Source organism: Mirounga leonina, unplaced genomic scaffold (assembly GCF_011800145.1).
Source record: "Mirounga leonina isolate KUSES-001 unplaced genomic scaffold, KU_Mleo_1.0 Mir_127, whole genome shotgun sequence".
NCBI classification, from domain to species: Eukaryota; Metazoa; Chordata; class Mammalia; order Carnivora; family Phocidae; genus Mirounga; species Mirounga leonina.
In genome coordinates this window covers 52,216,236-52,229,692 of record NW_023270316.1, presented here as the reverse complement: position 1 = coordinate 52,229,692, position 13,457 = coordinate 52,216,236, and the positions used below count along the sequence as shown (strand labels likewise).

The 13,457-nt window shown below is 35.6% G+C and overlaps 1 protein-coding gene across 5 annotated transcripts in view; it reads left to right on the top strand.

Moving 5' to 3' along the window:
* VWA8 (von Willebrand factor A domain containing 8) overlaps positions 1-13,457 on the top strand; it is a 345,308-nt gene that overhangs the window by 33,833 nt on the left and 298,018 nt on the right. For all 5 annotated transcript variants that reach the window (XM_035003301.1, XM_035003300.1, XM_035003303.1 and 2 more), the window contains exons 3-4: positions 5,436-5,566; positions 8,572-8,682. In XM_035003301.1, the coding sequence (XP_034859192.1) occupies positions 5,436-5,566; positions 8,572-8,682 (242 nt within the window). The remainder of the gene's footprint in view (positions 1-5,435; positions 5,567-8,571; positions 8,683-13,457) is intronic.

The following is a 13,457-nucleotide window of genomic DNA, read 5'->3' as shown; positions in this document are numbered from 1 at the left end:
TGGTAGGAGTGAATGCAGGGCAGTGTGGCAGGCTTGGGTTCAGATTCTTTCTGAACTATTTTGTAGGATGACTGTGGTGAAAATAATGAAATGCCAGGAGGAAGTACCTAACATAAGCTCTACTAGTCAGGGATGTGGTAAATGTTGGGTTCCTTTCTCCTTTATTTCTTCAGGGTGGGCTCTAGGTCCAGAAGGTTATTTGAATATAAACCCAGAAGCCCGTTCATTACCACTGAGTCCACACTGTGCAGCCTGCTGTCTAGGATGCACACCAGGTAGAGGATTTTGCAGGTGAGGATAAGGTTTTAATATTCTTCCATTCGTGGTTCTCACTGGCTGAGGGGTTTGACATGGAGCTTTACCTGTAATCCTCATAATAGTCATACTTGATAAGTATTATTACTGCTCTTTTGAAAATAACAAAACTTAAGCCCGGAAGATTCAGAATTTTTGTCCAAGGACACTGATAAAGGACAGGATGAGAAATCACAACTAGGTCTGTTTGGCTTCAAAGGCTTTTTTTTTTTTTTCTCCATTATATTATGTTGCCCCTTGGGATGATTACAAAACATCACTAGTTTTAAAGGACTTACTATACTGAAACTAGAACTATGTGTAATTTTCTGAAATTTTAATTTTAATCTTTACATGTATGACAAATTTAAGTCTGTGGAGGGAGAAAATTATAATTTGGATTCCTTTAATAGACTTATTTTAAAGCTCTTGAATATGCCTGGGCAAAAATAGTACACATTTTTTTTTTTTTGAAACAAGTATTGGCTAGGGATTGAGTAAGGAATGTAGCCCAACATGAACCAGATGTTTTATTTTTACATAGAGAAGGAAATGTTAGAATATAGGATCAAGCTCTCTGGTATTATTTTGACATCAGTTTATCATTATGTGGACTCCTGGAAGGTAGCATCTTGTGCCTGAAAACATTGAAGTCAGGGCTTTCTCGTGCACGCAGGGCTGTGTTTATATTAGGTTATGCATGGCAGTTTGGCAGTTTGTTTTGCAGATGTTCGTAATGTACAGTCTTACATCTTGTTTCTATTTCTGGAATGCTTTTAAGTATGACTCATGTTTTCTTGAGGCCATCCTAAAAATACAGCTAGTTTTGAGCATTAATGTAAAATACAACACAGACACCATACAGCAGTACATGATGCTTTCTCTCAGTAGTTTAATATAGTTTTCTGACAAATTAAATATTTTCTTTGATAAAAGAGACTAAACTAAAATATGAATAAGTAAAAATGGGAGTTTTTTTTTTTTTTTTTTTTTAGAGAAACAGGTCCTCTCATACCATAGTGTAAACAACAAAATGAGTTGGGAATTTCAATAAAAGGAGTAAAACATGGTATCACTGGCATCCTCAAAAACTAAGAAATAGAATTAATGGCCAGAAAAGCAAGTCCATTAAATTCAGTGGAGCCCCCACGAGGTCAACACTTGTAGGGAAAATCTTGGATCTGAAGAAAGAGCCTGTTAAAAAGATTTGGGAGGGGCAGTAGGACATAATGGCTAGAGTGCAAGCTTTGAACTCAAAAGCTTAGGTCTAAGTCTGGTTCATGCACATAGCAACTGTGGACAAATGCTAGCACCTGAAGAACTTTGATTTTTGTGAAATGTATGTAATGAATATTTAAAGAATGCTTATATGGCACTTACTATTACCAGACACTGTTCTAAGTGCCTGATTTAATCCTCGTAATAACCTTATAAATAAGTACATTTGTTATATCTGTTATACAGATGGAGAAACTAAGTACAGAGAATTGAAATAACTGATGAAGTTTTCATACCTAGTAGGCAGCAGAGTTGGGATTTGAACAGTTTGGCCTGATTCTGTATCCTGATACAGTATAGTCTGCTACCTCCTAGGGTTGTTGTGAGTTCTAAAAGAGATCCTTTGTGAAAAAGGAAAATCATTTGTATTTTTACCTGGCACATGAAAAAGATGCAATAAATTATTGCTATTATTATGACTGTTTATTGGAAAAGGAAAAAATAAAGGAAAAGAAGTCTTATTGAAAGTATAGCATAGACTACAAAGCCAGCCACAGGATTCAGAAGCTGCTTATATGTATTAAGAAACTTAGGTAGAATTGAAATGTGGTGATGAGAGCCTTAGATATCATAACATCTAGCAGATCAATCTAAAGGTAGAACTTCTTCACTGCTGACTTGCCTCCCTGACAATTTCATCTTTCAGAAGCTAGGGGAAACTAAGAGGAACTCTTCCTCTGGGCTTAATTGTGACTAGTTAGAAATAATCCATTAGTGGTATGCAAGCAACAGAAACCTTGGGGGAAAAAAAAAAAAACGTCAGACACTGTGTTTCTCAACAAGGGTGCCATTGACATAATGGGCGGATGGGACTATCTTGGACATTGTATTTAACATCACTAAATGTCAGTAGTGTACCAAATTATCCGTCATCCCCCAAAGCTTTGCAACAACTAAAAGTACCCCCGGACATTTCCAGATGCCTTCTGGCAGGCATAGAGTGGTGGCAGTATTGCCCCTAGATGAGAACCACTGTTGAGTGCAAGAGTAAAGGAAGGGATTGCTGAGAATTGTCAGATGTGCCTTAGGCCTGTGGTTCTCAACACATGAGGATCATGCTGAGTGGAAGGGCTCCTATGAGCATACTCAGGATTATACTCAGTTCCCACTTTAAATAACTATGCCTTTCTCTCCTACTTAAGTATATGGTATAAAACTGCTCTGTAATTATAGGTATAATTGATTCTTCATGAGTTGCTAAAAAAAAAAATTCTTAAGCCTCAGCACTTTAACTGACAACTTGTGAGGGGCAGACCTCACATTTGATTAGGAACTGCTGCCTTCAGCTTTAAAAAAGTCTTAAAAATGTATATAGTTCCAAGGTCAAGGCATTCAAAATGGAATAGAACTAAATAGAACTAAATGGAGACTGTAATTATGAACAGTTACAAATAGTTATAAATAATAAACAGTGGGAGGAAGCTGAAGAGACCTACTTGGCTCTACCTTCTAGAACTTTGGAAATGGTCATATTTTAAATAGTCAAGTCCAGGTAATGGAAGGTCAGGCACATTGCCAAAGCTAAATACAAAGGAGTGACACCAAACTGTTAAGAACAGTGCAGAGAGAGCCTGTGGCCAAAGTAAGCTGAGATTTGTAAAAACATAAGGGAAAAAAAATCCCAAAAGTGTTTATGTTTTTAATTATGTATTTGATACTGGCGTAAGAAGAGGTAGTAGTTCTGTGGGATAGGGAACATTGTGTAAGTTTATGATAGAGAAGTTAGAGCTTCTTAATTCTTATCTTGTGTCACCCTTACACAGCAAGCAGACTTACTCATCTTGAAATAAAAAAGAGTAAACTATATATCACAAAGATGGATTTAGGCCTGAAGTAGGAAAGAAAATAGTTTAAGTGGACATTTGATAGTTGTAGATGAAGTTGAATCTCCAGTCTCAGGTGAACTGCTTCTGTAGCATCCTGAAACTTCTTGGTTTCTCAAAGGTCTAGGTCTTAGAGCAATGTTTCTCAATCTGTTTTTCATTATTGCTCGTCTAAGGACGTTTACCCCCCAATTGTCTTTCTCCAATCTCATGAAATGTTAATACCGCAGATATACTATCTATCTTTTACGTGCAGTATCCCTTTAGTGGGCAACAGACCATTGTAATAAGAATTAAGAATTTTTTTCAACCCCTCTTCCAAGGACCAGTTTTTGCCCCCTTGGGGGTAATATGCTCCCTGTGCATGTTGTAGAGGATTCATAGAGGACAGGAGTGAAGTCAAGCACCTCCACTTAGGTGATGAGTCTCCTGATTTTCAGACATAGAGGCACTTGGTTTGGGGAAATTATAAGATGCTTTAGTGTGGTCCCAGTGACATGACAAACCAGCCAGGCTGTCCCCCAAACCTTGTTCTTGATCATTTCTCCATGATAAAGGAAATCAGAAATTTATCTTTATTTTTCCAATGGTTAAATGTTAGCTTTGTGGGCGGAGTAGGAGGTAGACTACACTTGTAAAGTTGTGCTGTTGGGCTTGGTGGGGGAAGCACAGCTTTAGCCTTGGCAAGTGTTCTTAGTTTGATCTTTGAATTCTTTTATGACCTTGCTGGGTGATTAAACAAAGTGTAAAAAATATGGAATATATTTAGTACATATAAAGGACTTTTAGGATATATGTATGTGTTTATGTGTAAAATGAAGCACAATAATAAAGGAAACACTATAACCCACATCCGATTTAGGAACTAGAATATTACCAAAAACCATTGAAGCTCTCCATGAGAATCTCTCTGATTCCCTGCCCAGGTATCCATTATCCTGAATTTATCATTCTCTTGCTTTTTTGCTTCTCAAGCACTGTTTTATTACATATGTATGGATTTCTAATGAATTCAATTTGTTAGTTTATTGAGCATTATCAAAATAGTATCATATGAGATTTATTCTGTGACTTAATTTTTTTCACTGAATACCTTTTAAGAGTTAAACATATTATTGGAAGTAGTGGTAGTTCATTCTGTTTTTGTTGTTATGTAGTATTCATTTATGTGCATTTTATCCATTTCCAGTCTCCAGTTGTATTTTTATTTTTTTAAGAATGAGTAAGTTTTCTTTTTCTTTGTTATATTTAGTTTTATATTGAATAACATTCTGTGAGTATTCTGTCTGTCTCCTGATGTACAAGGGCAAGAGTGTTTCTTAGATACCTAGGAATGCACTTCCTGGGTCACTGGGTGATTTACAAATGAGCAAACACAAATTAATTATATTAATTCAAACATTTATAAAATGCTTAGGCAGAAGATAAGCAGATTGATGGGTGATTTAATAGTAGACTTAGAAGGGCATTGGAATGAGGTAGTCTTCTATTCCCGAGTTGGTATAGAAGAATAGACTTGAAGATGTTAAGTCATTTAATCTTCTCACTGTGAAGTTTGGGAGATCTCACAACCTATTGCCAACTTAAGTTATAGTTTTCTTCAATTTTTAAGACTGTGAGAATCATTAATTGTCTGGGAGGATTTGATCATGTTCCCTTATTAGAACAAACGCATTGGACTATAAAATTGTAATAAAGTAATGATTCTAGTGCCTTATATCGCCCTAGAAAATCACTTTTGTTTCTTTAGCGACACTTACAGGTGATCATTCAAATGTTCTTAAAGGCTTTAAATGTGGGATTATGTGACTCTTTATGAGATCATAAACTTTGTCCTGTTTTAACATTGATAACAATGGTTTATTGTAAAGCAGTGTGAGAATTGACCAGGTGAATGTATAAATGAATGTATGTGTGTGTGTGTATACACATAGATAGATATGCTTTTTAAAATCTAATATACTAAATGCACTGATTGCTTGGAGATTTATAAGTAGTAGACTGATCTACATTTCATTTTATCTTTTTTTCCACTTGAAGTTTCAGACTCTGTGGCTCAATCTGTAATTCAGCATCTAAGATGGATAATGCAGAAGGATCTTCTGGGGCAAGATGTCTTTCTAATAGGACCTCCTGGGCCTCTTCGACGCTCTATTGCTATGCAGTACCTGGTGAGAATTGATTAATTCTTAGGGATTCCTAAGGGAACTTGGATTAGTTATGTTCTAAAATAAATTAAGAATTTACAAAAATATCAGGATTATTCATTCCTTGAAAAAAAATTTCATTTAGATGATCTGTTTAATAAAGAGTTTGGAATAAGTATTCTGGGAAGCAAATGTACATTTATCTTTCATAGCTTTAGGAAATTTTTGCTGCAACTAGAAAGTTCTCAACTTCTGATAAAAAAGAAATACAAATTCAGGCAATGAGTGGCAGATAGGATCATAAACTCTGAGATTACAAAACAAAACTCAGTTTTATATTATTCAGGGAATATTCTTTTATCTGAGATCCACATTCTATAAAGTCAAATAGTTCTCTTGACTTTTTGATGTTATATGGTCTTTAAAGGGAGGCCATGGTTTGTAAAATATCTCTTATGTGTTACACGCTTTTTCCCCTTTAAATAGATGAGAAAACAAGTTTATTAAATAGCTCACTGAGCTTTATCCAGCTAGTAAATGATGGAGCTAGACTTCGGATCCTCTCTTTGACCTGTTATCCTCTTAAATGTTTGTAGTTCTCTGAGTACAATTGTGAAGTGAATTGAAATATTAAAATCTCAACACAGATTTAAAAAAATTGTACAGGACTTTTTTTTCTACTTTGCCAGCATTAATAAGCATTGTTTTACTGAGGGAGGAAGAATGCTATCAGATGAAGTTGTTCTGTCTGAAGATATTTTTTAGGATGAAGAGAAGAACTTTGTTTTCAGCTTCCTTGTGTTACTTGATATTAAAGAATTGATTTCTGTGCTATTGAAATATACTTTGTGTACTCTTTTATTTCAGTGGTAGATTTATTTTGGTACTTCTAAAATCATGTAGGGTGAGAATGATAAAAATACAACGGGCAAATCAGAACTTAACTCCTTTGAGCCCATACCTTTCATATCTTATTTGTTCCTAGAACTGGCTTGTGAGGTATAATGGGTCATTGTAGTATTAGCCTTTTTTTCCTAATAAACAAGGCAAAAGTGGCTTTTCTATGAATGCCAAGTCAGCTACTGAGAATCCACTCTACCTGGTTCATTACAACGACCACAGTATCTCACTTTGATTTTGTTTCTGGCAAGACTGTGAAGCTTGTTAGGAATGTGGAATGAGAAAGGCTGGGAGATTACAGGAGTCTTGTTGGTTCAGAAATGCAATATAAGTCTGTAAGTGTGAAACCTGTATCTTTAAAAAAAAAAACCCACAAACTTTAAATTATGAAACAGAGCCGAGGCAGCTTTAGGATGTGGAAATACACGTAAGAAGGCTTACTAGCCTAAGCTTCCTTGCAAACCCTGCAAATGGGTACTGTTGCCATTAGATAAAAGATCCTATGCTTAGTAATATCCAGAGTAGATGAAATCTTTACAGGCAGAGATTTTGGGGCAAGCCTGCTGAACCAATGAGAAATGAAGTAGAAATAATTTGATAGCTGTGTCTCTTTTATATTTAATTCATATAGAAGGAATTTTATAGATAGCCCCAAAAAACTCAACAGACCCCCGCTGCCTCCTCCATCTGCTGCTCCCAGTACTGTTGGTGAACTTGCTCAGACCATCCCTTGGAAGGAGCAGCAGGGGAGACTTTGGTGCTTGTCTGGGCTGAGGAAGAATCTCAGGAAGCTGTCAAGACTGAGGATAATATTCTCAGTGTGGCAGTTCAGGGTGTTACTCTGGTACAATTTAACAATAAGAGTATGTATGACTTTGTCAACCAGTTTTGACAGGGTTTTTCCAGTGATCACATTCAACCAATCAGTGAAACAGACATGATGGTACCAGCAATGTGTTCCCAAAGCAAGAAGGAGGTATTCACTAACAAGAGAAGTTGCTGCTTTAGTCTGAAAGTGTGCTTTCACGGGCAGTTCATTCTTATTTAGAAAAATATTGTTTGGTATCACCACATCTTCACCACCATATGTGTGTTTTCTCTACTTAAAATGTTTTCTTCTTTCCATACATACTTAAATTTATGGGTGCACGGGAACAGGCATATATTATAAAAACAAAATGAAAATGATACTGTATTTTTATCAACATCACATGGAGATAAGGCAGAGGAAAAAAAAATCCTGTTGTATGGACTTATCCTCTTTTACCATGAATGGCATGCTCATTCAATTTTCTTCTTTATACGTCAGTAAATTAATTTGTTCTTCCTGTTTAATAACAACATATTGTATGCCTTATTCAACTGGAGAGCATCATTGTTTTTAATTCAATATTGTAAAACCAAGGATAATGTTAAAAGCTTTTTGTACATAATTGTCACATGCAGGGCAAAATGACATTAGGGATGGATAAATTATTCTAAAAGAAATGAATTCTGGATGGTTTCCCCTTCAAACCAAAAGTGTTTGTTTTGTGTGAAAGAATTCTTTTTTCCCCTCTTCTCCTTCCCCTCCTTCTTTCATCCTTCTTCTTGTCCTTCCTGAATAGCTATGTTTGTTTTCCTTCCCTCTTCTGTTGACCTTCCTATTGGTATTTACCCTGTGAACCCAACATATCACAATGGTTGGTAAACATCGGTTAATGGACTAAATTAATTTAGATGCCCTTTAAAAAAAAGGTGAACATTACTTACTGAAATGACTATCATTTGTGGAAAAACAAAAACTAAGTTGGCAAGTTATCACTCGTGATATTTGAAAAGAATTCTATAAAAGATACTAAGATTTGTAAGATCTGACTGATTATTATTGCTTAAGAAGTAAATGATTATTAAGTAGTAAACTATTGGATGCAGCAAACGTAGAGCTCTGAGGAGAGAGAGGTACATGCATGTTTTCATTAATTCTCAATGTTTTGCATTTTTCTCAAAGCTAAGACTCAAGAGGATTTTCATTCAGAATTAGATTTAAAATGTTCTTCTAGGGTAGTGACATTGTTGGATAACTGGCTCCAAAGCATATGTTGGGAATTTGATTTAATATTGAAACAATTTCACTCTCTGCTTTACAGGAGCTGACCAAAAGGGAAGTTGAATACATTGCCCTGTCAAGGGACACCACTGAAACCGATCTCAAACAGCGTCGAGAGATCCGAGGAGGCACAGCTTTTTACGTTGATCAGGCAAGTTCTGATCACACTCCAGCACATGACTGTTTAGTCCAGGTCTATGCAAAATTGTTTTTTAAAGTAGAAAGAGATAGCTCATGTGATAGAGATAATGCATTGTGCTTTCTCTAGACAGATTTAATTTAGATTTTTGGTTTTCCTGTTCTTGGAAATGCCTTCTTCGTTTAGCACTAAATAAAAAACTGTAGATGAAATTAGTGGTTCTGAAATGTTACCTAAAGATCAATATGCTGATTTCTTAATTTTTAATTGCTTCCTAGTACTTATACATAGAAATAAGAATTTTTAAAAAGGAATTAAGGAGATTTTAATACAGGAACTTCTCTAGCATATTTAGAAATTATTCTTGATCTAAAAGTCAGGTAAAGGTGTATTAAACATAGTGAAATTAAATATATACTAAACTACAGCTTTTGTGGGGGGAGGTGCAGATTACCAACATAATATTTTATCATTATATTTTATCAATATTATAATGAAGCTCGTTGAACGTTTCTTACAAACATATAGCTTAAAATATTGAATATTGTTCTTCATTAGGAATACTTAATAGAGAAAGGACAGAGATCTTAAATCAGCAACTCATAGAGGGAAGATTTCAAATGTCCAAGAAATTCATGACAAGATGCTTTGCTTTCTCGTTTACAAAAATAAAAATTAAAACATTAATGAGCTGTTGCTTTTCTTTCACCTCTCATATTAGCAAAAACTAAAGAATCTGCTAATGTCCAATCTTTTTTTTGTTTGTTCGTTTTTTTGTTTTTTAAAGATTTTATTTATTTATTTGACAGAGAGAGACACAGCGAGAGAGGGAACACAAGCAGGGGGAGTGGGAGAGGGGGAAGCAGGCTTCCCACGGAGCAGGGAGCCGGATGCGGGGCTCCATCCCAGGACCCTGGAATCATGACCTGAGCCGAAGGCAGAGCCTTCGACTGAGCCACCCAGGCGCCCCTGTTAATGTCCATTGTTGATGGGAAAGAAGGGATGAGGAAACAGCATTGCTGTTGATGCAATTTTGAAAGAAAATTTGGCAATATCTATGAAAAGAAAAATTAAATATATTTGGACTCAGCAGTTATATTTCTGGCAATTTTTCTTCCAGATGTTATTCATATAAAGCAAGCAAAGTTATGTATGCAACAGTATTTATTGTAGCATTGTTTGATATCATATAAAACTATAAGTGAAAACTGTAATCCTCTTTAGGAAGGGTGCCTGCATGGCTCAGTTGGTTAAGCATCTGACTCTTGATTTCGGCTCAGGTCATGATCTCAGGATTGTGAGATCAAGCCCCATGTTGGTGTCCGTGCTGCAGTCTGCTTGAGATTCTCTCTCTCTCCCTCTGCCTTTGGCCCTCCCCCTGTCTCTGGCTCTGTCTTTCTGTTTCTCTTTCCCTCTCTAAAAAAAAAAATAATAACTTAGGAAACTAGTTAAACTAGTTAAATAAATAACAGTAAGTAGAATTCTCTATAGCCATTAAAAAGAATGTAGTAATAGGAAAGAAGTCCAGGATAAAGCATAAAAATGACGTTGCAAGACTGCATATGTAATATGATCCTATTTGTGGTAAAAAGAAAAAAAGAAATATGTAAATGTTTGTGTATATGTTGGAAATTTCCAGAAGGATACACAAGGATCAGTTAACAGAGCTTGCCTCTGTGGAAGTGTGACCCAGCATCTGGGGTGGGGCGAGGAAAGAATTTTGATAGTTCTTTAAATTTGAAGCTTCCTCATGAGCGCACTATTACTTTATAATTAAAAGAGTATACATTTAACCCTTGAACAATAAGTGGGTTAGGGTTGCTGACCCCTGAGCAGTCAAAAATCTGCATATAAATTTTGGTTCCCCCAAAACTTAACTACTAATAGCCTACTGTTGACTGGAAGCCTTACTAATGACAAATAGTCGATTACTGTATTTTGCATATTATATGTATTATATACTATATTCTTAAACTAAGCTAGAAAAAAGAACATGTTCTTAGGAGCATCACAAATAAAACACATCTATAGTACTGTACTATATTGAAAAAATATTTGCATATAATTGGGCCCATCCAGTTCAAACGTGTTATTCAAGGGTCAAGTTATTATAAGTGTAAAAAATCACTGAGTGAAAGAATATTTGGAGACCAGGATATTCACATTATCTTATAGATTACTTATTAGTTACAAAAGCAAAAATGTACTTAAAACGGGGAGAGTTGGCAGTCACCACCTTAAAGGATGGTGATCACACTTAGCACCTTGTAGTGAGAAAATCTGAGTTCACATTTCCAATTACAAAGTAATCCTTTTTGGATGAAACCCAGAAGTACATTTTAAAGAAATCTGTCTTATTCACATAATGCAAAGGTTCACTTTATACATTATTTCTAATTACACATGGGAAAAAAAGATACCTTTACAACACCTGCTTCTTTTCTTTATCTAGTGAGGCCAAGAGTAAGGAGTTGGTGAGAGAGCGTAGAAAACTGAGACTACGGCCCAAGGAGTGGAGAGGAGATGGGAACCGATTGATTGATTGATTGACTGATTCATTTATTCATTTATTTAAAAGATTTTAATCAATTATATGAGAGAGCGAGAGTGCACAAGCAGGGGGAGGGGGAGAGGAAGAAGCAGGCTCCCTGCCGAGCAAAGAGCCTGATTCAGGACTTGATCCCAGGACCCTGGGATCATGATCTGAGCTCGGGACAGACGCTTAACTACACTGAGCCACCCAGGCGCCCAGATGGGAACAGATTTAATGATGCCAAAAGAACTGGCCGTTTGGTAGAGTGTGGATTTCAAAACAAATTTTTTGAATGAATCATATCTGGATTGATAGTTGCAATGCAAATAGTGAAGAAGAGAAAGTGGACTTTTATATGTTTATTATTTTAAAGGCACCTTAAAACTTTGTATTTCTTGAAACATAAAGTAAATTATTTAGATAACACGGTGTAATATACTCTGCCTGCCATTCTAAAAAGCATATTTCTGGATGATACCTATTTTACGGTTTATAAAATATTTAAAGTACTATTATAAATGTATGGTAATACCTTATATTTCATGTTTTCTTGGCAAATCCTGCTTGTTACGACGAACATCCGTTATTTGGAATGTAATGCACAGACAACTTCTGAGCCTGTGATTGTGGCATAGGAACATTGGTCCTTTTCCTAAGTTACTTCAGACTATTTTTTGAGATTATATCTGATTTTCATATTTTTTTCTTCTGTCTCTTAATATTCTTTATTATTTGTTCATAATCAGATCCTAACAGTTCCTTGCTTACACCCATGCAATCCTATCATGCCCGGAATAAAATCCAAACCCTTTAATATTGCCTACAATACTCTGTAGGACCTGATCTTGTCTACCTCAGCTCCTTTTTCTCTTTCCCTTGCTTTTTAGGCTCTTGCTACATGGCCTTGTTATCTTAAAAATAGATCTAATGCTTTCCAGCCTCAGAGCCTTTGTATTTAGTATTTCCTCTGCCTGGTACAAGCTTCTCCCAGATCTGTATAGTCCTGCCTCCTCATCATTCAGATTATAAATTCTCAGAACATTTTAGTAATCACTGACGATGCCCACCCCCCTTCCACATATACAGTGCTATTATATTATACAATGTGATCTTCAGAGTACCTATCACTATCTGAATTTACCTTATTATTTCTGTGTTTCCATGTTTAATTGTCTGCATTCCCTATCAGAATGTAACTTTCTTGTTTATCTCTGGCACCTAAAAACTGTCTGGAAGATGATTGGCACTTATATTTGATGATAGATTTCTCCTTTGGATAATCAATCTTGTTAAAATTTTAAGTAAATTAAGAATAAATAGGTTCAGGGGACCCTCCAGTGGAAAAGGTATTTATCTTTTTGACATCTATTTTGAGTCATCAGAATGAGTAATTCCCATCTGAATTCTAGATAGATGAAGTTGCCAATTGATTACCAGTTGGTCATATGTTTGTTAGACTGAAAGGTCTTTATTTTATTTGGAAATTTATTTGTTTAATATTCTTAACCATAATAACAGAACAATAAGGGTAATATTCTTAATTTGATGTCTGGGATCAAGGGAGAGGCAGTATCTTCATTTACCAGTAGGTGATGGCTCTAACCTAGGTGGGCCAACATAAGTGAAAAAAGGCCTGTGGCCATCTGGTGGGTGCTGGGAGAGAAAGTTCAGATTGTTCAGTGTGCCTGATGCAGGCGCATGTGACCGACGTTCAAGTAATTACTAATTGACTTTTCAGCTGGAAACCTTGGCAAAACCCCCAATTCCGAGTTGAGGGGTCATGACTATCAACCTCTTCACTTATTTTCACGCAAGATTAAGGATGATTGATGATAAAGTGAGAGGTTAAACTGAACTGCTACTCTTGAAGGTTAGAATTAGGTTAGTAATTCTATAGTAGGGAATTTGTATTTTCTTTTAAAATAATGTTTATTTTTTCTGATTAATAATATTATAAGTGCTTTTTATAGATATATGTTTATTAATATCATAAATGCTTTTTATAGATTGTGTGTATGTATATGTATATATATATACTATAGAGAGAGAATTTCTTAAATATTTATCAAAATGACTGCTATGTGCAGGCACTGTCTAGGTGCGGTGAACAAAAGAAACAGATGCCTGTCATCGTAGAGCTGTTTTTTTAAAAATTTTTTTATTAATTTTTAGAGCACACACGAGTGGGTGCAGGGCGGTGGGAGGAGGAGCAGAGGAAGAGGGAGAGAAAGAATCTTCAGGAGGCTCCCTGCTC